Genomic DNA, 24536 nt, shown 5'->3' on the forward strand with positions numbered 1-24536 from the left:
GGAATGTTCCACCACCTCTCGAACCAGAATTCTACAGCCACTAAGCGATTAGTCTTCCCTGATTCCCCCACCCTCCAGCCCAGCACTCCAGTCTTCACTATCATTGTGACTTTGTCCATTCTAGATCTTTCCTAGATATGGAATCTTGCCGTGTTTGTCTTTTGATGGAGGCTGACATTGCTTGGCATGAGGGTTAAGTTCCTTCACATGGTAGCATGTGTTGGAGCTGACTCCTTCCCATGGCCGACCAGTCCCATGGTGTGGATAAGCCACTTTGTGTCTATTCCTATGTGGGTCATGAGCTGGTTCATGCCTGGGAACCCTGAGTGTACCTAGGATGGAGCACCGGCCCCTTAGTGGCCAGGGAGGGGTGCTGAGCTTGCAGGTGACTGGCCTCAGATGTCCTTGTAGTCTAGGATCCCATGCTGACCGCACCTGGGATCTGGTGTTTCCCACCCTTCCACGGCCGTGGTGTTAACTGGGGTCTCCAAGGAGCTTGTCTCATCGCTGGCTTTTAAGCACCAAGTTACAGCTGGAAGTGAGGTCCGGCCTTGCAATTCTACAGAATTTTAAGTGGCTCAGGATGGGGAACCATGCTGGTGGCCTGAGGCAGCTGCAGACCAAATGGCTGTGATAGAAACCCACAGAGAGGTTCTGCTTTCTTCCCCAGTCCCTTCTCAGCTCCAGTCTGGTCTCCTGCTACAGCTTGCACTTAACGCCACCTCTCCTGTGTGAGGAGCCACTGTGCCTCTCATCATAAGGACCCTGGGCTTCGGAGGAGGAAGGATGTCTGGCTATCATGTCTGCTACCCCTATGCCCATCCCAGCCCACCAAGGAGGATGGGTGGCAGCTCTCCCATAGATGGCTTTCCATTGTTCTTCACTGAAACCAGTGTGGCTGTTGGGGACTTTGTTATAAGAGTATACAATTCCTTGGTACTTTCTCCAGTGTCCAGCCTGTCCCTCAGCTGGTCTGAGTGGCCGCAGGAGAGCTTGGCTAAAGCCATTCTAGAGAACCTGCCTCCTCTTTCCTCACCAGGAAAAACACAAAACCCATCCTTCCCTGTTTCTTCTTCTAGCCACAAGAGGAGATTCTGGTCCCTGCCTCGGTCTCCCTGGAGCGATGGGGTGACTCATGACCACTTTTCTTTTTCAGAACAATTAATCTGGACAACCCGGTGCTCCAGCAGGTGCTAGAGAGGAGGAACGAGGTCCTGTGCGTGCTGACACAGAAGATCGTGACCACGCAGAAGTGTGTGATCTCTGAGCATGTGCAGACGGAGGAGAAGTGTGGAGGCATGGTGGGGATCCAGACCAAGACTGTGCAGGTGCCGCCGCCGCCGCGTCCCCGCCTGGAGACCTTTCCCCACGGGCCCCTTTTCTGGTGTCTTCCTCAGTCAGAACTCATCCTGCAGAGAGTTAGAAAGGGGACTCAAGCTGGCTCTGGTAAACAAGACCTCCCTGGCTCATGGAACTAAGCGCTTTGAGGCATCTGGCCTCAGCTACCATGGGACTCAGGACTTGATGTTGTTTGTGAGCCACCCAGAAAAGCGGAGTCTTCTTCCCCATGGAGCTGGTGGCTCCAGGCTTTCTTCAGATTTGCCACAGTGCAGGGAAAGAGTGCTCCGGGGCTGGACCTCACCAGACCCTGTGGGTCGCATCCGTTTCTCAAGCGGTGGCAATAGAACGCTAGTGCAGCCGTTCTCAACCTGTGGGTCGCGACCCTCGTCGACAAACCTCTATCTCCAGAAAGATGTATGTTTATGACTCATAACTGGAGCAAAATTACACTTATGAGTAGCAAGGAAAATCATTTTATGGTTGGGGGGTCACCCAACATGAGGGACTGCATTAAAGGGCCACAGCATTAGGAAGGTTGAGAACCATGGGCCTAGTGACTAGCTGGGCCTGGGCCAGGCACTGTCCTTAGGAAGGAGAGTGCTTCCGTCAAGGGATTGTTTAGTCAGGCTCTAGCTGGGCCAGGAACAAGAGGATCTGTCTATCTATCTATCATCTATCTATCTATCTATCTATCTATCTATCTATCTATCATTTACTGTTTCTTCCAGATTGCAAGCTGACCCTGGAGCTGGCTCATTAGCCCTGAACTGTTTTCCCTCAGCTGGCTGCAGGGCATGTAGTCTTCTTCCGAGTTTCCTTCTTGGTAGTGCTGGCTTTTTCTAGAAGACCCAGGAGGCTGTATTCGGCAGGGGTGATAAGGGGCCTGGTTATAAGTCTAGGTCGGGGGCGGCTGGGTAGGCAGGTGAGAGGCTGGACCACAGAGGGGGAAGGAGGACCTGATGGAGGTGGCTTCAGCTGGCCCTGCTGACACTTCTGCCCATGGTCACCACCCGCTGAAGCTCTGGTCCTGGGAGCTGGAAGTCCAGCTGCTGCTGCTTTCTTGATTCGGAGTAAATCCTCGTGACCAGGCACAGATGGCCAAGCTGTGCTCTGTCTCCAGTGTCCCGCCAACAAATGGCTCTCTGGCTTCCTGTTCCTGGTGTGCTGTGGGAGGGGCTCTTGCCTGCCTGCTACCCAGCCCTGCCCATCCTCTTCTCCTGTCCGTCTTGCAGCCTCTCCGTCTGCATGTCCTCCCGGCTCTGTCTGTCTGTGCACAGAGCATCATCCACAGGTGTGGGAACAGCTCAGCGAGCGTTTCCCAGCCCAGCTTTGATCCTGTTGGGATTTTCACCGGGATTTTCAAAATTGTTTCTCAAAGCCTGGGAAGGGAATTGGAAACTGATCTTATTTATCTGCAGTCATATATCACTTAGCTATGCTCTGAGCTACCCATCACCAGGTAATTTTTGTTGGTGGTGATGTCACACTGCGGAATAATTTATGTAGGCACAGTTTATAGTTCCTTTCCTTTCCTTCCTTCCTTTCCTTCCTTCCTTCCTTCCTTCCTTCCTTCCTTCCTTCCTTCCTTCCTCCCTTCCCTCCCTCCCTCCCTCCCTCCCTCCTCTCTTCCTACTATATGGGATATATTCTGAAATACTGTAAGATGCCATGTTAAGGATCTAGTCTAGTGTATATGCATAGTAGCATAGTCATTTATAATTATCACGTGTTCCCTGCTGACAGTGACTGTAGGTGCCCAGGGAGCTGTTAGCGGCATCACCATAGACATGAGTGATGCGTCCTGCAGTGATGTTACAGTGCCCAGGATGGCACTAGGAGACAGAAACATTTTGGTTTCATTAATCACCTTGTTGTGGGCCCACAGTGGTAACAAACTAAGTATGTTGTTGTCCAAACAATGTCCTGTGGTGTGGCTTCCTACCCCATGCATGGCTATCTTCCCCATGCCACCAGATATCAGTGCCAGCTGTCTCCTTCTCCTGCCTTAGCTCTGTGCCTATTTCCCAGCATTCTTAGGCGGCTGGGCAGAGGGGTGACAGGAAGAAGCCAAGAGTGCTTCTTGAGTACACAAGGGGTACATGTTTCGCCCGCAGGTGTCAGCAATGGAGGACGGGACCCTCATGAAGGACACAAATGTGGTGCTGGAGATCCCTGCTGCCACCACCATCGCCTGTGGCATCATCGAGCTGTATGTGAAACAGGACGGCCAGTTTGGTGAGTCCTTGTGAGGCTCGCCCTGGCAGAGAGAGAAGAAGGGGGCATCAGAGGAGTGTGAGGGTGTCAGAGGATCGGGGGCACTGGGGAGAGGGCGGAGGGAAGCCAGGGGCTGCGTGCTCCTCAGATGTCACTGTGGCTGTGGGGGGAGCATGCGCTCTGCAGCCGGCCAGACCTCCTGGGAAGCTGTTGAGTCTTCCCAGGTTAAGGCCCCATGGAGTTACTTTTCTGTTGCCATGACAAAGCACCACGACTGGACACTGCCTAAAGAAAGGGTTTGTTTGGGCTTATGCGTCCTGAGGGAAGGAAGCCCACCGCGTTGGGCAGCAGCAGCGGGAACAGGGTGCTGAGCGCTCACATCCTTTGCTGTAAGCACGAAGCAGAGGAGCCGGAAGTGGTGTGAGCCTTTACACTCTCACATCCCACTCCCAGTGACACACCTCCCCCAACAAGGCCACACCTCTTAAACCTCCCCAAACAGTGCCACCCACTGAGGACCAAATGTTCAAATGCCCAAGATTGTGGGGGGACATTTCTCACCGAAACCACCACAGGCCACCTGCTCCGGAGGGGAAAGAGAGTCCCCGCTGAGTCCTGGGCAGAGTTAAGCTGGGTTCCTGAGGCCTGGGAAGTGCCCAGGACAGTGGTAACTCACAACCACCCTGACTTATCTGTTAACCCTGTCCTCACCGTGACTCCACCTCCCTCCCAGCGTGAAGCCCATACTGCAACTTGACCTTGCTCTGGGCCTCACACGTCATTGCTATCAGTAGAAGAAAATAAGGGCTGTCCTTTCTTAGAGCTTTCTGCTGACTCCAGATCAGTGGTTCTCAACCTGTGGGTTGACACCCCTTTCACAGGGGTCGCCTAAGACCATTGGAAAACACAGGTTTTTACATTACTATTCAATAAAAGTAGCAAAATTACAGTTATGAAGTAGCAATGAAAATAATGTTATGGTCGGGGGTCACCACAGCATGCGGACCTGTATTAAAGGGTCGCAGCGTTAGGAAGGCTGAGAACCACTGTGCTAATGCACAAGGCCCCTTCCCAGGCCTTCCAAAATGGCCTAAGGAGTGTGTGTGTGCTGGGGGTAGAGGTAAAGAATGCCGCTGGCTGTCAAGCCGCTGAGGCTGGAAGATGAGCAGCTATGGGCATTTCACTGTGCACTCTTGTTAAGTGTGACCTTTGCCCTCGAGAATAGACTACACACGTGTCTGTTTGTCTTTGGTGAGGTGGGTAAGGTGGGTCGGCTTCCGTGAGTCTGTGCCGACTCTCATGAAGACCACGCGACATGCTACCCAGCTCTGCTGCAAAGGTGGGTGGCAGGTCACCAATGTCACCCACCCCACGTGCATTTGCAGGTCTGAACAGGCCTGGGACAAAACACTGAGCGCCCTCACTGGCTTGTTCATCTGTGCTTTGGGAAGTGGAAATGATTCGCCTGAGGTGACATTGGGTCCGTTTTTTAAAAACTGATCAAGAATGCTAGGTAAGGGAAACCTGGGCTGCTCCGAACACTGGGGTGGCACCTACATCCCCATTGCAACTAGTTCACAACATTACAAAAGAGTTGAGATAGTCTTATGTAGCCCAGCCTGGCCTTGGACTGGCTATATTGCTGAGGATGGCCTTGAACTAACTCCTCATTCTCTTTCCTCCACCTCCAAATACGGGATCACAGGCTCATGCTACCACACCCAGGTACCCCCCCCCCACTACTTTCTTCTCCTCCTCCTTTTCTTTTCCTCCCCCACTTCCTTCCCTTCCTTCTCTCCCTTCTCCTCACCCTTCTCCCCTTCTGTCTGTTCGTGCTCAAACACACCTGAAGGCGATCAGATTGCTGCAGTATCAGGGTATGATGAGCAGTGTCAATGTGCACTTGTACGGTTCAATCGGGTGCGGATGCTCCGGGGCCTCTCGGGTGGTTTTGACTGATGGGTCACTGGGATACTTTCCCCTGCTTTCGTGAGGCTCAGTTGGTTAAACACTAAATATCTTAGCTATTACAATACTCTGCTAGCATATTCACTGTGATTACCACGCCCACACTAATCTACCCAGCCAGTTCGCCACATTATTGGCATTTTTTGGAGGGTGTGTGTGGTGTGCTTACATGTAGGCTATATTAGTTTTAGTTGAGTCCTTTGTAAATGATTACATTTATGTATTTGCGTTTGTGCATTACATGAGTGTGTGGTTCCGTGCCATGGGTTGTTGCAGGAGTCAGTTTTCTCCCTTCTCCATTTGGGTCCAGGGGACACAATCACTCAGGCTGTCAGGCTTGGGGGCAGTCGTCTGTACCCACTGAGCCACCTTGCTGTCCCGCATCTGTCATTTCTTTTGATAAAAGCATTCGATAACCTCACAGACTGTTCTACAATCTACACTACACTGCTACCCACTGCTTCCCTCCCATCCAGCTGAGGCTGTGTGCCCTCTCTGCCCAGCCCGATCCATCCTTTTCTCCGTCTCCTTCTGGAGAAAGCATCCTTTGGACTTGGCATGAGCGAGGGAAAGCGGTGTGTGCCTCTCTGCGTCTGACTTATGTTCCCCACACGCTATTTCCCAGGTTCGTCCACGTTGTCCTACACAATAGAATTTTATCTGTTCAATGGCTGAGTAATATTCCTTTCTGTAAATGTGCTATATTTCCTTGATCTGCTCATCTGTTGTTGAGCACCCAAGCTGATTCTAAGTCAGATAACAACGAGGTATTGCTGCTGATGCTGTGGAGGTCGGAGTTTATTTTGTTGTTGCTGATGATTATTTTATGTGTATGAGAGTCTGGCCTACGTGAATGTATATGCACCATATGTGTGCCTGGAGGAGGTCAGAGGCGAGGGCATCAGACCCCCTGGAACTAGAGGTAGGGATAGTTGTGAACCGCCACGTGGGTGCTGGGAGCCAAACCCAGGTTCTCTGGAAGAGCAGCCAGTGCCCCTAACTGCTGAGCTGCCGGTCCTTTTATTTCTCAGTCCCAGGACCCCCAGCTTCACTCTCTTAACCACACATTTGTTTCCATGGCAACAGCATGACTAATGCTTGTCACAAGTCTGTGTATTTGATGATAAAAAGCTTCCTCATAACTGGAACTTGGATTTAGCCCGTGTGTTTCTATTTCATCTACTTCATGGCCCTGATGACCACCGTTTTTCTCTGCTTCGTGAGATTTACTATTCTAGAATCTACATATGAATGTGATCACACAGTGTTTGTCTTCTTTTCGCCTGGGGTTTAATGTTCTCCAGATGTATTCGTGGGTTTCCTTTTCACGAATGGGTAGTATTCCATTGTGTGCATATAACGGCAGCTCTTTTATCAATTTGTTTCTAGTGCTTTTATTTCTATATTAACTACTGTCAATGTGTCGTTTCTCTAAGGCCCGTGAAAACGTGGCCCACGTGAGGGGATGGCTATGAGCTCTGGGAGGGTCCTCGGTGGCAAGAGACCGGGCAAGCTCTTTCCTGCCGAGCTGCCTGCAGCTCATTTGGGGTGGCCTGTTTTCCCCAGGAGCTTCCTTCTCCCTTCGTGCTTTCTGGGTTCTGCTGTCTCCCTCAGCCCATCCCTGTCTTCGGCTCATTTCCAGGCCCTGGCCTTGGAGGCCGCTCCCCAGGCTTTCTCCTCTGTTGAGCGCCCATCTTTGCCTGTTTGTGGCTGGGTCCATAACCACTATAGTTCTGCTTTTCTCCCAGTTCCTACCCATCTGCATTTCCTGTCACTCACCACATGGAACGTTCTTACATATATAGTCCCATTAGCAAACCTGTGGAAGCCGGAAGGAGGTGCCTGCCCATGTCTCCTGGCTTGGCAGGGTTACCTGGACAGCCACCCTAGCCGTCTTGCAAATCACTGAGAAGCCGACTCCATCCCTCTGTGTTCTCAGCGGCCATGAACCCCCTCTCACACGTCTCTCCTGGGTCTAATCAGAGCACCATTCATCACTCTGGAACGGAGCTTGCATGTGTGAAGCGGCCATTTGCTCATCCTCCAGTGTGAACTGGATCTGATGTCCCCAGCAGTGACGCTGTTCTCACCCTGCCTTCCAGTCCTAAGCAGCCCCTTCTTCTCACCCACGTATTCAGGAGCCCCGTGTCCTCGTCCACCTTGCAGTGCAGTCAGTAGTGAGGATTTGAGCCACAATCGGAGCATTCCAGTCACCTGCCCAAATGCTCTCCGTGGTGGCTCTGTTCTCAGGATGAGCTTTGCCTGCAAATATGCCCCTTTGATCTCTTATCCCTACACCACTGCCCGCTGGTCTGCCCAAAGCTGATCCATTGTCTGGAGACACCCCTGCCCTCCTGAGCCCCTGTGCCCAGTGCCGCTCCGTATCTAGGGTATCTAGCTCCTGGCCCACAGCACTTGTGCTGAAAGGTGGCCTCTTGGGCTCTGCTTCAGCAGGAATCCTTCTCTGGCTCTCTCTCACGGTGGCAGATTAGGATGTGAAACCCCAAACATTTTACAGGGAAGGAATGTGGGGAAATGGGTGGAGAACAGACCTAGGGTTTTCTGGTCCTCCCCTGAAGTTGCGGCACACCCTCCAGGAGAGGTGTCTTCCCTGTGCTCATCTCAGAGGACAAGGACACAGAGGGAGCCCTTGGGTGCGCTAAGCTTGCTGTATGGCAGGAATATTTTGTCAGCCACACTACACTTCATCAGACCGAGCGTAAACATCCTCAGGCGAGCAGACATGGTAACACATGTCTGTAAATCTCAGCACTTGGGAGGCTGGGGCAGGAGGATTTAGGGTTAGAGGTCAGCCTGGGCTGCATACTAAACCTCTTTACTGGTTATTTTTTCTGGTGCTGTGACAAAACACTGTGACCAAAGGCAAATCAAGGAAGAAAGTTTAATTTGGCTTAACGGTTCCAGGTAGAGAAGAGTCCATCATGGAGGGGTGGAGGCATGTCCAGCAGGGACAGGAAGCTGAGATCTCACTGGATGACATAAGCTCAAGGCTATAACTCTGAGCTCACCCCCAGTGACGTCCTTTTCCTCCAGCGAGGCTAGCACCTCCTAAACAGTCCCACAGCTGGGGACCCAAACGCTCAAATGATGAGCCCGTGGGAAGTATTTCTCATTCAACACCACCAGACTGTCTCAAAAGCAGAGGCAAGCTAGGCGGTGGTGGTGCACGCCTTTAATCCCAGGCAGAGCCAGGCGGATCTGAAGTTCGAGGCCGCAGCTGGGCTACCAAGTGAGTCCCAGGAAGGGGCGCAAAAGCTACACAGAGAAACCCTGTCTCGAAAAAAAACAAAAAAACTAAAAACAACAACAAAAAAAGCAGAGACAAAGGAGCAAAGGCCTTCCTGTGTGTCTTTACACAGCCTGAGCCATGTAAAGGTGAGTCTGAGATGAGTATGAGCTGTGCTAACCCATGTCCGATCTTGGGCTCTTCTCCTGCTACAGAATTCTGTCTCCTGCAAGGGAAACATGGTGGCTTTGAGCACGAGAGGAAAGTTGACTCTGTCTACTTGGACCCCCATGGCCTACAGAGAATTTGCATTCCTGGACATGCCAGATGGGGTCAAGAGAATCTCTTCCCAAGATGGGCCACTACATATTTTAAAACAAGGTATTGCCTGCAGCATGGTTATGGCCCGATGGAGATGTGAACCCTCTTTCCCAAAGGTGATGTGGCCTTAATGATCCCCTTGGATCTTGGGAGGACCAGTCTCGGGTGCTGTTTTGGAGAATGGAGAGACCCTAGGTGGGTCAGTGTGGGAGGCCAGGGAGTGCCCCTGGTCAGGTACCTGACAGTTCTCTTTTCCTGTAACCACAGAACCCTAATGGACTACTGAAAATGGCCAGTGATGAGCAGGGCTGGAGACCTCAGGATCTGTATCAGTTTTGTTACATTCTGAGCTTCACTGCTTTGGCAGGCTGCTCTTTCGTCACCATGGTAAAAACCATGTCAGCAGCTCACCCACATGGCGGAGGGGCTGTACCCCTGAACTGGCCATGGTAATCCTCTTTGCTCCACGATAGCTTGTCGCTTTAGAATTGGTTTGCTTTGCTGAGTGCAGGAGAGCAGTGGGCAGTAGGGGGAACTGGGTGAGAAAAAGGAGAAACATGTGATGAGGTAAGAGCTTAGGAGAAGCCGGGGCTGGCTCAGAATATGCTCTGCCTTGCATAGCAAGAAAAGCTTCCTCCCTCCCTGGGACTTCAGTAAATCCCTAAGCAAAGGATGCTGTTCCAGTTACAAATTGTCAGTATTGGAGAACAGGGTGATTGGAAACTGGAGTTAAGGTAGATCTTTCCTGGAACAAAGGTTGACTGAATTTAGGCATCTACTTGCAAGAAATGGTTGTGGCTGAGCTGGAGATTGCCCTGCAGAAGATGTAGGCTGGAACCTCCTGGGCAGCCTGTGATGTCCTGGGCAGCTGGGATGGTGGCAGGTGTACTGGGAGGTCTGGCCTGGTGTTTGAGCCCCAGATTCTAGGCTAAACCAGGACAGCCCTTCTTTCAGGCAGGGTCTCACAAAGGGGTGTTCGAACGATGATGTGGCTCAGGCATTGTGTGTTCAACCTGTAGGGCTTTTTAGCAGTTGTTTCCTAGACCTCCATCAGCAAGGCCATGCGTTTTCTGTATCAGCACGCAGCCCTCGGTAGGAAAAGCACCATCTCAGCCCATCTTTTTTTGGCTTAATTTACTAGAACTTTGACTGTCCTCGGAAAGAGAAAGAGGATTACAGGGCACAGGCTTCCCAAGCCCCCTGAGGAGGATGCGAGCAACACAGCAGAGTATTCACTCTGTGCTCATCTTGAGCAGGAGTGAAGGGTACAGGGGGAAGTGGAAGCCATGTTTGTCATGAACGCAGAGTACCGGCCCTTTGACCACGCATGAAAAAGGAAAGCATGCCAAACTGCAGGGCATTTCTAGGCAGCGCTGGGAAGGATGTGTCTGGGGGCCCGTGGCCTCATGCTTAGTGATTCAGCCTTGAGATGCGTTTCCATAGGCACCATGCCAAAAGAGAACGTAAGTGGCTTCCAGGCACTACCTGGTCAAAGCTTAGCACTGCATGGGCAGAGAAGGGTGAGGCCTGGGGTGTCAAAGCGGGCTCCCCTGTCCCTGCTTCCTTTCCTGTAGCTTCCCTGGTTCTTGAGAATCACTCAGGTACCAACTCTGAACCTGGAGTCCTTTGGAAGGACTGGTGATGAGAGGCAGGTTGTGAGCTAGGCCTGACCCTGCATCTGTGCGCTCTGGTCCACAGCATCCGTGCACCTAGAGAGGAGCTTCCAGCCTTCGCAGTGTTACCTGCTCAGCAGCAGATGGCGCTGTCCCGTCTCCTGCAGAAAGTCCTGTTCGATGAGGAACTCCTTAAGGCCCTGGAGCAAGTGGGTGAAGGCAGGGGTGGGGGGTTAGTGGTGGGATGAGGGGGTTGGGGTCGGGGTGGTGGTGGTGGTGGGCGTGGAGTGTCGGGGTGGGGGGCTGAACTATGGTGAGGGTGGGGATCGCTGGCAGGGGAGGGTGTTGAGTTTGGGTTTGTACCTGGTTGCTCTGAAAATGTGCACAGGCTAGACTCCTCAGACAGGCTTTGGGTGATATGACAGAAATTAAGTTTCACTACCTCCTTTTGACCCTAAAACTTGAGCCGACATCAGGCAGAGAGGGACAAGTGAACTTTCTTAGAGCTATAACAAATGACCACAACAGGCTTGGTGCTTAAACATAGCAGAGATGGATTCTCTTACAGACCTGGAGGGCAGGATCCAGAGTTGACAGTGGCAGCAGGGCCATGCCCCTCTGAAAGAGCTAGGAGAGAATCCTTGTTGCCTGCAGTTTCTGGGGGCGCCTGCCATTCCTTGGCTTGTGGCTACATCGCTCTTTCTGTCGCGTCCCCTTTGTTTGTTGAGGTCTTCTCTGGACACAAAGCTCATTAAGGCTCACCATTACTGGATAGAGGGTGCTCTTACTTTGAGACTCTCACCTTAATCCTGCCTGCAAAGACTCATTCCAACTGGCCCCGTCCTGAGACTGCGGGCGCGGACATGTATTCAGGGTCACAGTGAAGGGGCTATGTGGCGGAGCCTGTTAGTCTGTCCCATTTAGAACACAGATAAGTAGGTGTTTATTGCTTTGTTTTGCAACAGCCAGATTTCGGGGGACACGCCAGCTGCTCACCCTCCATCAGCTCAGATTTTTTTAAACTTAATGAGGCTGAAGCTTTGGAAATTTTCACTGTGACATTTCCACCCTCCTTTCCGTCCTGCTCAAATGCTTTAGGTGTCCAGAAAAAGACTCACGTTATCTTCCCTCTTGAAAGAGATTGTGCTGGAGAGCACAGAGGGCCCTGGTTTGCCTTCTGGAGGATGCAGGCTTAACCCTAGGAAGCACAAATGTCTCAGAAATCCATGACTTCTGCTTCATTAAATAGCTCCTTCCTAGAGGAAAATGTCAGGCTGGGTCCTTGTAGAGCAAGTAGCAGCTGCCCTGTCAGATGCTGGCAGAGCCTCAAGCCCGCTGGTGGGTGTCAGAAGGGATGCAGGGTACTTACATAGAGTGGAGCTAGCCAGGAGATCGGAACTGCCTCATGGGCAGTGCCATCCCACCCAGAGCAGCCCTGTGGGATGGGAAGCTGCCAAGGTAGGTTGGGACACACTAGGTTTAGAGGGCTGTTTTTAAGAGTGTGAGAACCAGGTAAGGATGCTGTTTTCATGTCCCATTCATCAGTTTGGTATGTAGCTACTTGTCCCTGTTTCTGGTAAAAACTCCATAACTGGCTTGGTCTGGAAGGTTCTCTCTGCCCAACATTTCCTGCATGACTTCTCCCCCCTTTCCTTGGATAGTACTTGGGCAAAGGCTCAGCTTAGTGTGTCCTTTGGAGGAAATTTAGGCCCATAGATAGCGTCAAAGCACAGAAAAGGGCTCAGTGCTTGCTTTCCCTGGAGAAGGTGACGTGCACGGAGTGTTGGGAAGGTTGGGGTAGGGCAGAGGCTCAGCTGCTTGTACTTCAGTGGTTCTGCTTCACCGTGGCCTTTCTCCCCGTTCTGTACTGTAGTGTGATGATATGGCCGGTGGGCCTCTGGTCCTCGCAGGCTATATTGGCGATGAAGGAGCTAACAGACAGTCAGCAGCAGGACCTCACAGCCTTCCTGCAGCTGGTGGGGTGCAGGGTACAGGGTGAGCGTCCTGGCCCGAAGGATGAGGTCAGCAACCAGAAGCTCTTTGCCACAGCCTACTTCCTGTCAGTGCACTAGCAGGTATGGAAACAAGACAAAAAAGAACAGGGCAACCTCTGCCACGGCTGGAAATGGTATTGCTTTCCTGTATGTGCTTCTGGGACCAGAAGCAATGATGATCAAAGGTGCTTTCTCTCCTTTTCAGTCCTGAGGGTAAGAGTGGAAGGTCAGTGAGTCCTGCCTGTATGTCTGTCCTACTCAGGGAGGACTATCTTCTGCGTCCCCTCCCCCGAAGTCCTTTTCAAATACAGCCTGTAAGCTACACCGGGGTCCACACAGCGCTGTGCGGCAGGCACTTTCCCTGGCAGCTGTTTATCCTGACCTCTCCTTCCTCTCTGCACACTTGTGCTCCACCTCATGGTACTCTCAGGGTTCAGAGTGTGTGCTGTGTGATGCGCAAGGCAAGGAGGCAGGCTATAGCTGGCTTCTGCATAGGTCTTCCACAGCTACTGATAATAATCTCGCAGGCTTATATTAATTACAAACTGGATGGCCAATAGCTTAAGTTTCTTGCTAGCTAGCTCTATCATCTTAAATTAACCCATTTCTATTAATCTATGTTTTTGCTACATGGCTGTGGCATTTACTAGTCTGCTGGCATGTTGCTCCTTGGGAGGCAGGCTAGGGTCTCTCCAGACTCTTCCTTTCTCTTTCCTGTCTCTCTCCTTGGATTTCCCACCTGCCTCTAAGCTGCCTTACCAATAGGCCAAAGCAGCTTATTTATTAACCAATGGGAACAACATATATTCACAAGCATACAGAAAGACATCCCCCAGCAGGTCTTAAAATGGCTTTCCAGGGGGAGTGGATTTTGGTTACTGTCAAGTGGAGACCATCATGAAGGAAGGCTGGTGTGCCTGTGAAGCAGCTGCTAGCCACATCCCATCCCGGAGGACCAACTTCCTCCAACGCATGCTAATAGGCACTGTGTCCTCATACAGGCATTTTCTTCCAGCACTACAGAGGGAAAGGCCCAGGGAACAAAGACATGTAAGGCTGTCCAGGGAGTCCAGAAAAAGTGAGTCGGTTACAAAGGAGGTTCTGTGGCATTGAGAGCTGGGATTTGCTCATAGTCACACAGGCAGGGAAGCTCTCCAGGAGACGGGAGACTGCAGTACCGGAAGCAGCCAAGCAGGATAAAGCCAAATAACACCGCCAGGGCCCAAGAGGACCACTTTCTGTTCCAGCACTAATGCCCAGATCTTAGAATACCATGCTGTCTGCAAAGCGTTGGCCAAGGAAGGGTCCAGGGTTGACGAGAATACTACCAAAAGCTTTAAATCAGCCAACCTCTGCAGTGGCTATTATAATGAGATCACAGCTCCGATGGAAAGGGCAGGGTTGATATAGACACTAGCTACACCTCAAGCTTCCCCTGCATCCAGCTTCTTTGTGTTGTGCTAACAACTTGGGGTAAGCATCTCTAGGGATGAGGGATGCAAGTGCTAACTGAGTGAAGCAGAGGACACCCTGGAAGTGAAGGGGCTGAAGTGTGTCAGTGCTTGGTGGACCCTTCTCAGCCCTGTGCTTTCCATCCCCATCTTTGTGGAGTGGGTGCAGGCCTCCTTGAGGACACAGAAAACTGTGAGCCTTCTCAGAGGCAGAGCATGACCACACTAGAAGGTTGTGTTGGGGTTCTGATGGGATCACCTAACAGGGTTGTCCCTCCTTCAGCAGCCTTCAAATTTTGGGGATGGCCATATCCTTTTGTCCTCTCTGGGTCACAGCCTCAGTGACCACGTCATCTTTAATACAGCTAACAGATGTAGGTGGTCATGAAGTTCATCATTAGTCACTATACCAGGTGACTTAGCAGCTCCAAGGTCATGCCCTGGGGGTCAGGGTCATTTTTGGAGCTGTTTTTTACTGGGAGGTATTGTATAGAGGCTTGAAGGACACTGACTTGGATTCCTTTGGCAGGGCCAGGAGCTGGCAGGTCCCTCTGGTGTAGCCCTAGCGTCTCACGATTCTCACACAACAACTTTGTTGTGTCACGATTAGTGCTCTTGGAGCTTTCTTTCCAAAGGGACTGGTTTGTTTGTGTGGTGCCTCTAGTGTGTCAAATGGACAGCTTCTAGAGGCACACCAAAGCTATGGCCTTACATGTTATATATTTACATGCCTGTCAATCCCAGTACTTGGAAGAGGCAGGGTTACTGCAAATTCGAGGCTATGCTGGGTTACATAGCAAGAAACGTCTTAGAAAACCAGAAACAAAACAAGCTCCAGCCTAGTTACCTGGTAGCGCTCTAACCACTCCAGCACTGCTTTTTTGAGCCAATTATTCTTTCCCAGAGCCCATGCCCTTCTTTCTGGCTAGCAAATTTGATGTCAACGAACATGCTCTGGTGACTAGATTCTCTGGAAGATCCCACAGAAAACCAGCACTTCAAATGTGACCACACTCTTTTGTTTCTGAGAGTGCGGAGCTCTGGCTGACCTAGAACCCAGAGACTGCCTGCTTCTGCCTCCCAAGTGCTGGGATTAAGGGTATGCCACCACACCTGGCCTGGTCACACATTTATTTTCTCTAACTGGTTGTAGTAAGGTAATGAAATGTAAATGTAAGGTAAATTGGGCACCTAGGGATGGATGAAATGTTCTTTTTAATACAATGGCTCACTGCATAGTTCAGGCTTGCCTCAAACTTGTGATTCTTCTGCCTAACCTCTCAAATGATGAGTTTACATGCATGCATTACCGATGCTTGGCTTCCACAAACTTGTTTTTGACAGTGACCATGACCATGATGCATGTCTTCTACAGAAATGCCAGATAATGCACAATTCTCTTGGGGACATGCTGTAAACTCCACATTATTCGTATGCTGCGTCACCTGGTAAGGAACCTTCAGATGGGACAGTGGGGTGGAAAGGAATGGGGATGAGGAGGGACAGAGGCTATCCAGCTGGTGAAACACCTCTAGTTTCTTCAGCTTGAGACAGTGTAAGCACGTGTTAGCATTAACACATGGCTGCTGTGGGATGTCTGAGGTCCAGAACAAAGTGTTCAATGAACTGGCTAGCAAAGCAGCCCAGTGTGCAGACTCCAAATCATGTGCTTTCCCCAGTTTGGAGACTTGGCCATAGCTCAGTATTGTGAGGCCCAACACTCTCTCGTTGGTCACTGCAGTGTGGGATGGTTTGAAGCTGCCTTGTGTCAGATTTGCCAGGAAGCACTGAGGGCTGCTGTCTGGAGACGACATAGCTTCTTCCATCCTCCTACAATATCAGCAGCTTGGTGCTCTCTGGAAATATCACTGCAAGAGCAAGTGATCAGTAATGAGTCTAACCCCAGAGTGGAGCTAAGTTTCTCGTTACAGAGAGGGGCAGTTAGCAGAGGACCAGCAACAGGCTGCCCCAGAATGCCCAGAGGCAGCTCCTCTCAGTCCTGTGTTGGCTCCACTGTTACCACTATAGAGAGCAAAGCTGGCGATGCAGACTGCCTCTACAGGCCTACCTACCTTCGTTACTGCCATGTCCTCCTGAAATACCAAACCATGTAACATGGTCTTGGATGTCGTTTCTGCCATGAAGGATGTGTCAGAAGTCAAGAAGCACTATCTCTATCACACAGCTGGGCAGGTGCCATCAGAATCGACCAGATTCTGTGCCCCAGGGTATACTCAACTACTTGGAAGCATGCACCGCCACTCAGATATTCAGACCAGCTGAGGGGGCTGATGGCTGCTGATGTATTGAATATAGAATGATAATAATCCTAATGTATGAGATGATGAGCAAAACAGCTTCTGTTCCCTCTTGCAGCAGAGAGTGCTCAGCACTTCCAAAGTCTGTTTCTTGAGTATTTAGGGACTAATTAAAGCCATTCAGGAAGTACACAAAGAGAAACTTGTGCTATGGGAGCCAGGCCTAATGAACTCACTTAGCACCCCTTTTGCAGTCAGCTCTGGCTCTGGCTCTGGCTTTGGCTGATGTCCCATGACCAGCAATGAACCAGTTCCAAAATGGATGGGCTCCTGATGCCTGCAGATGCACCTGCCTGCTTTTTGGAGGCTGCTCAGCAGACAAAACAGGTTTCTTTAAAGGAAGATCTTCCTAGGTTTCTCAGGTAATCTCTGTAGATTTCCCACTGCTCTCTTTAGAAGAGCCAGGCTCCTGCAAGCGTGGAGTATTGTGTACTTCTTACAGTGACTTACCTAGAAAAGGGCACACAGTCTATCTGCAGCCCTGTTTTGAAGGCCCAGGTACCTCTGAAATCTTCTTCTTTAAGGGTTTTGGGCAAACAGTGTCAGATATACTAACCATGTGCTGTGAACTGGTAAGAGGGTAGATTCAATCATTAGAGAAATCTAGAAAACATCCCCAAAGGATAGAGAACAGCAAGGGCAAAGGTTCTTGAAGCAGGAAACACAATTAACAAATGACAGTGCCTACACTTGAGTTCATCCAAATATCTAAGAAATTCTAATATTGCCATTTACAGTAATAAACAAACCACCAATGGCCAAGTGGTGAGTGCATACCTGCCCCAGAGCAGAAAACAAAACAAAACAAAACAAAAACAAAAAACCTGTATATTGCAGAACTCTACAATTAGCAAAAAGTGACTGGAACATTAAACCTCGTGGGAAGTGCCTGTTGTATGTGCCCTGCTGTTCACTAACCCTGCTGCTGCCTGAGGAAGAATGGAAAGGCTGCAGGCCTCATTGTTCAAGCCTGCAACTCTAACTGCCCAAGCCAGAGACCTTTGCAGCTTTATGTCCACTTTGAGTAACTGGCTTGTATAAACAGGGCTCCAAAGAAGGCGGTCCCCTGAGTTGGGCCTCTCATAATCAGCAGGGCTCTTACCTTGTTACAGACCTTGGGTCCTGTGCCCACACTGGGTGGATGGCAGTGCGCTCTGCATTTGGCTACTTCAGGCTCTGAAGTACCATAGTTGTATGTATGGCAGCCATCTCTTCCTCAGCCTACAACTTGGAGGCTGTGGGGCTGTAGCTGCTCTGTGAAGCCCTAGCCTCATTTGCACCTGTCTACCAGGAGCTAGCCAAGTTCCCAGTCAGGTCCTGCAGCTCCAAGATTCCAGTGATCAGGGCCCCAACCTGCATCTACCCATAGGGGGCACTAGGGAACTTTTGTGCCTACAGTTTTTGGAACTGTAGCTGATGGTGCAAAACGCCTCAGCACCACTCAGGCTTGTAGCTGGGATCACATCTGTGGTCTTCAGCTTCATGGCAAACAATGTCACAAGTATTGGCCTCTCCATTACTTATTCTTTGCATGATATTTCCACCCTGGCCTTGCAGCCAGACCGCAGACACCAAAGGACAGGCTTGCACACCACTCACATTAACCCACGACACAAAGAGGAATTCCCCCTCATGCTCTGTACCTCCAAGCATGGAAACCAGAACTATTGGGAAGACCCAAGGAACTTGTCTTCCATAGTCCACTGACTTTGGTTAGGGCTGCTGGTACTGAGTAAAACTTGTGCTTATGTCTTAGATCCTGAAGGAGGTACTGTCTGGATCCCACATCTCCACTAAAAGTAGTTATAAAGCCCCAGCAACTTTAATCACCCCCATGGGACTAGGGAAGGGCTCCATTATGTTTCAAAACCTTAAGTTCCACGGCTCCCAGAGATATTTATCTGGTAAGACCTGGAGAAAGGAGATGGTTCCAGCCTGCAGCTCTAGAATTGTGGGTATTGGTATGACAGACCCAAGCATCTCCTACAACTCTTGGTATGATCTATGCTCCCCTGTACAGACCTGGGGACAGTTCTTTCTGCATCTCATACCAGCGAGTCCACAGCAACAGAATGTGCTCTTGGCAAGCTGTACTCAGGGCAAAGCCCTACAGCTACCTTCATGAACTACTGTGGTTAGGACTGTTGCTGCACCCCCAGACCCTAACGATGGGAACCCAATGAGGCACTGCATGGCAGCTACACCTTTGAGCTCATGTGTAACTAAAGCCTGACTATCCATCCAGCTGACATTTAAATCAACAAAAATTCCTGCAGGAAGTGCTTCAAAATATTGGATGTGCCACAGATGTACAGGATGCAGAGAACAAGCCAAAGAGAGTAGCTGCTCTCTAAAAATAATCTCTTAGAAGGAAGTCTGAAGAGAGTTTACAGTAACGATCCCAAGAAAACATTAATGAGCTCCAAGAGAATATAAACAAAATAATACAGAGAAGAAAAAAATAGTTCAGGATATAAATGAGAAATTAAAACTTAGAAATCTTACTTAAAAAAAAACTAACAAAGACTCTTAATTCTGGAGCTAACATATCTAGTCAGTGCAATAAAACACACAAATCTCTGACACCAGGCAGGAAGCAGTGCAGGGAAACATGGCAGAATCTAAGGATAATGCTTCCAATTACTTCAGTAAGACAAGGGGGCTGGCGTGGGGAATGGAGAAAAGCTACAAGACACCTAGGACAGAATTATGTGAACAACTATTTGCACTGTGGGGATTCCAGAGGGGAAGGAAAAGAGTCATTTAAGAACTAGTTCCCTGAAACAATAGCTGAAAAACTTCTCAAATCTTCAAGAAGACGGATATCTACACACAGAACTTAAAAGACCCCAACTAAATTAATAAGCAGAGGATGTCCTCACCAAGGCACAGTCTAGTTGACACATCAAATCATGAGAGAAGGAAAAGCAAAACAAGTCATGCAAGGAATGCCCTGGATGGAAGGAGACAGCATGGTCTGCTCTAAATACTGACAAAGTAACTGTCAGCCAGGAAACCTTAGCCTTCAAAGGTGCAGAGGGCAAAGATGGTGCCACACAAGCAGAGACCAAGGGAATTCAGGACCACGGGACCAGCGCTGTAAAAAATACTAATGGGAGTAAATACCACACTACAAAGATTAGGTGCCTATCTTTCAAAGTATGTGATATATAAACCCCACTAGCAAAACAGACACATGAAAGGAAGGAGTAACACTAAAACTCAGCATGACAGGGCATCCCCAAATCACAAAAGTGACAGGCAAACAAATCTGTACAAAACAAGAAAAAATATGCAACATAATGACATGGAATATAAATTAATTAAATTTACCAACTAATAGACTAGCTGAGTAAGTGAAAAAAAAAACAGTAAGAAAGAGCTGGGCATGGTGGTGAATGCTTATAATCCTAGAAATTGGGATGTGGAGGCATCTTCAGCTACATGTAAAGTTTAAGGGCAGTCTGGGCTGCATGAGTCCTGTCTCAAAAAAACAAAAGTACACCCACCAGATTCAACTATATGCTGTCCACAGACACAAGAAATCCATTTACTGATGTATGTGTATGTGGTGGCTTGAACAGGTATGGTCCCCATAGACTGACTCGTGTTTGAATGCTTGGCCCATAGGGAGTGGCACTAATAGGAGGTGTGGGCTTGTTGGAGGAAGTGTGTCACTGTGGGGGCGTGCTTTGAGGTCTCCTATGCTCACGCTGTGCCTAGTGTGGTACACAGTTGCTTCTGCTGCCTGTGGATCAAGATGTAGAACTCTCAGCTCCTTCTCCAGCACCATGTCTGCCTGCACACTGCCATGTCCCACCATGATGACAATGCACTAAACCTTCACTGTAAGCCACCCTAGTTAAATGTTCTCCTTTATAAGAACTGCCTTGGTCATGGTGTCTCTTCTAGCTAAGACAGTGTATTAAAAAGGATGGGGGAAATAAAGCACCCAAATGGAAAACAAAGCAAGCAGGAGTTATACTCATATTATCATAGGGTAAAGTGGACTTGAAATGAAAAACTAGAGAGAGAATGCAACCACTAATATTCCTAAACAGATCAGTTCAGCAACCAGGTGCAGAAGTGCAAATATATATGGATCCAACATTACCAATCCCATAGCCAAAACAACCATGGATGTGAAAGCAGAGATGAACACAGGTGCAGTCAGGGACGTCCCTTCTTTTCCACCATGGGTAGCACATTTAAAACACGAATTTAAACACCTCAGTCTACAAGTGAGTGTTCGCAGTTACAGGGCAGCTTAACCATCAGCAGTGGCAGCAAACTCATTCTTACCAGAACATGTACTACTCAAGACTAGAGCATGTTAGGCCACAAATAAGTCTCAATGCAATTTTTTTTAAATTTGAAGATTAAGAAAGAAATCAAGAATAACCAGTTATCCACATTCAACCCTGTTATATCAGGAATAAGAAAGGGCACAAGACAGACAGACAGGCTGAGAATCAAATTCAGGGAAAGGGCACTCAGGGTTCTTGCAGTGGTAAAAGATGGAGCCAAGGCACCGACAGGGGGATGTCAGACATGATATACAAACCAGCCAAACAATTCTGAGGGACACATGTTATTTTATGGGTGCACTCTTAGAAACGACTGTCTTGAAGAGGAAGAAGTTTGTAGAAGTTTTTCTACCAAGGCCCCACTAGTTCTTCATAACCCACTCTCACTGTTTCACCCTCCTCTAAGCTAAAGCTGGTCTGCGGACACAGCGTGCAATCTTTACCCCTGGCTTACTACCCCCATTAGCCTTATTATCTGCACATTAGCCACATGCTGCAGCACCCGTCTGCTCAGTTTTGAATTCAGTAGAACTTCATTAGTGCTCTAAGCCTGAGTCAGTGGTCACTCCTGCCCAAAACATAATTCAGGGTACATCTTTCTGCTAGTTTTCTTTTTTAAAATGTATTCATCTGATGACTGTGTTGTCTGCATGTGTCTATATACAGCATATGTATGCCTGATGCCCTCAATGGTCCCTTTGGCTCAGGAGGCACCATGTGGGTACTAGGAACCAAGGGTCCTCTTCAAGAACGAAGTGTGCTTAACTGCTGAGCCACCTCTCCAGCCCTCATGGGTTAGTTTCTGAATAAAGGCCTTAGCAGTGGTTCTCAACCCTCCTAATGCTACAACCCTTTAATATAGTGCTTCATGTTGTTGTGACCCCCAACCATAAAATTATTTTGTTGTTTCTTCATTACTAACTTTACTACTGTTATGAATTGTAATATTTGTAAATATTTGATATGCAACCTCCTGTGGGGTCTCGACCTATAGGTTGAGAACTGCTTCCTTAGAGCCAAAGGTTGAGAATGCTTCGTTAGAGCCAAAGGTTGAGAACTATTGCCTTAGAGTCGATGGCTACAAAAGAATCATTAGATACAATACACTGATAACTAAATCTTTTTGTACACTGCAGTTTTACACCACATTAAATCAAAGGGCCAAAGTACTCAGATTTTTAACTGAAAAAAGAAATCAATGTAGCTAAACTAAGTCTTTTTCTCACAGCAGTTTAGTCTCGAAGAGGTTTTTTGTTTGTTTGTTTTGTCTTTATAAAACCACTGAAATGATGGAGGTGCTAGCTGGTGCCACTATAATTCAGCCATTACTTTATAGTTTCTACTTAAGAGCTAATTCATGCTTAATTCTGTTCCTTTAAAAATATTTTTTAGAAACCATTATTACCCCTGAAGACACATGCTCTAGGAATCTCTCTTATAAAAAAATAAAGGCACAATCATGCTCATCTCTTCTTTCTAAATCCAGCTATACACACACACACACACACACACACACACACCACACACACACAACCCCTAACCTTGTCACTGTCAGTTAACTCACGACCTCACTGTATTTCTACCCTGAAGTCCATGGTCAGCACAGGAAGTAAGCATATTATGTATCTTTGGAGGTCACAAGGGACTAAAACTTAAAAAAGAAACCAAGAACAGAAATTATAAAAATACATGTTCCTAGTGACTATAGATAACTAGAGAAATTCTAGAAAGAAATCAAGGAACTCAACAAAACCCATGATCCACAGCAAACACAGCAGTGAAAGGGAACTTTCAAACAGTAACAGCATCCATCAGACAACAGAAAGATCTAAGGCAACTGACCGACCGCTGCATCTCAAGGAGGTAGAAAAACAAGGACAAACCAAAACCCAAATCTTAGCAGAAAATCAAAACTTAAAAATACAGAAGAGTTGAGTGTGGTGATACACACCTTTAACCCCAATGGAGGCAGAGGCAGGAGGATCTCTGTACTTTCCAGGCCAGCCTGATCTACACAGTGAGTTACAAACAGCCAGTGATACATATTGAGACCCTTGCTCAACAAAACAAAAACCCCACAAAAATCAGTGACACAACTGGGGGTTTTGAAAGGAAAGTAAAATTGTCAAGTTAGGCTGTGTCGGTGGCAGTAGGGTAGACTGAAAGGAGACACTGCACACCACCACAGAAACACGCAGGATCACAAGGAATGACTACAACAACCACAATGCTACACAACTGGAAAACCTACAACAGAGTTAACTCAGAAGTGAATCAAGAGAAATACAAAGTCTAAAATAGACCAATAATGAGATGGAAACAATAAGTGATATTCCTAAAGATGGTCCAGGACTTGGTGACTTCACTGCTGAAATTTACAAAACAATGAACCAAGAGCTAATGCCAATGCTGCTTCCATGATTTAGAAGTTGAAACTGGAGGAATGCATTCTCTGGATACCCAGAGGAGACAAGAAGACAGCCACAGACTCACATACAAATATTCTCAACTGAACTCAACAGCATAGCAAAATATAACACACCATGAGAAAAGTATTTACAAACCATCTTCTGGTAAGGGATTCATTTGGAAAATACTAGAAACTCAAAAGGCCATAATGCCATAAAACAATCCAATTTAAAAAATGAGTTAAAAACCTAAATGGATACTTTCTCAAAAGATAGACAAATTGCTAGTACATGAAAAAAAAAATGCTGTCTCTCTGATCACCATGGAAACACAAATCAAAATTGCAAAGAAGTAGCATGTCACCCTCATTAAAATAACTATCATAAAAAGATATAAGAAATGCTAGAGAAGATATAGAAAAAGGTAAACTCTTACATACTATTTGGAAAGAATGTAGTTAGTACAGCCATTATAGAAAACACAACAATCCTCCAGACACTAAAAATGGCTGAAATTGTGAACGTTCCCATGTCTATCTGAGATGAAATATCATAGATGTGCACTCCCATGTTTGTTGAGCCTCTTCACATAGCTAAAATGTGAAAATAGCCCTGATGCTCCTCAGTAGATGAAGGCCAAAGAACATGTAGATAAATGTACAGTGGAATATTATTCACTTGTAAGAAATGAAACGACGTTATTTATTGGCAGCAACATGGCTGAAACTGGAGGTCATTGTTGAATGAAACAGGCCAGACACAGGACACACACTCTCATGCATTTGTGGAAATACTAAGTCAAACTCAGAAGAACAGAGTAGAATAGTGACCACTAGATTCAGACAAGCAGCGGGGAGGGTGGATGGAGTTATAATGAGCTTCAAAACCACAGACAGGAAGGATACTTCTGGATTTCTTTAACACAGTAGGTAACAGATAAACCACCATATTTCACAATAATTAGAAGTGTATCTTATTGCCCTGATTTTTTATTACAGATTATATATATATATAATTACCTAATACAGCCCATAAAAATGTACACGTTTATCAGTAAAGCTAGATGAATCCTTGTATGTGGCATACAAAAAGGCACATGATGATTTCTCTAGTCTACTGGGCTAATGGGTCTAGAAGGTGTAACACATGGGGATTCAGACAGAGTTACAGGCAGGGAAAAACAGGCCTAACTAAGGTCTTAGCGTGAAGAAACATGTATCTTGCTACATTTAATGGTTTTACTGTCCTATTTGGGAGACTTTAAAAAAATAATCTAATTGGATTTTCTGGGACATTTTGAAGTTTGTTTAAATTTGTCATTTCAGCTCGACGCTCTGTCTGATGACAGAGTATG

The 24536-nt window shown here is 48.1% G+C and overlaps 1 protein-coding gene across 1 annotated transcript in view; it reads left to right on the plus strand.

The window, feature by feature from the left end:
* LOC114689783 (gasdermin-E-like) overlaps window positions 1–12776 on the plus strand; it is a 48036-nt gene extending 35260 nt beyond the window's left edge. The window contains 7 exon segments of the mRNA XM_028864213.2: window positions 1157–1328; window positions 3456–3576; window positions 8986–9056; window positions 9058–9151; window positions 10666–10729; window positions 10790–10913; window positions 12615–12776. Coding sequence (XP_028720046.2) covers window positions 1157–1328; window positions 3456–3576; window positions 8986–9056; window positions 9058–9151; window positions 10666–10729; window positions 10790–10913; window positions 12615–12776 — 808 coding nt within the window.
* The last annotated feature ends 11760 nt before the right edge of the window (window positions 12777–24536 follow it).

This window comes from Peromyscus leucopus, unplaced genomic scaffold (assembly GCF_004664715.2).
Source record: "Peromyscus leucopus breed LL Stock unplaced genomic scaffold, UCI_PerLeu_2.1 scaffold_137, whole genome shotgun sequence".
NCBI classification, from domain to species: Eukaryota; Metazoa; Chordata; class Mammalia; order Rodentia; family Cricetidae; genus Peromyscus; species Peromyscus leucopus.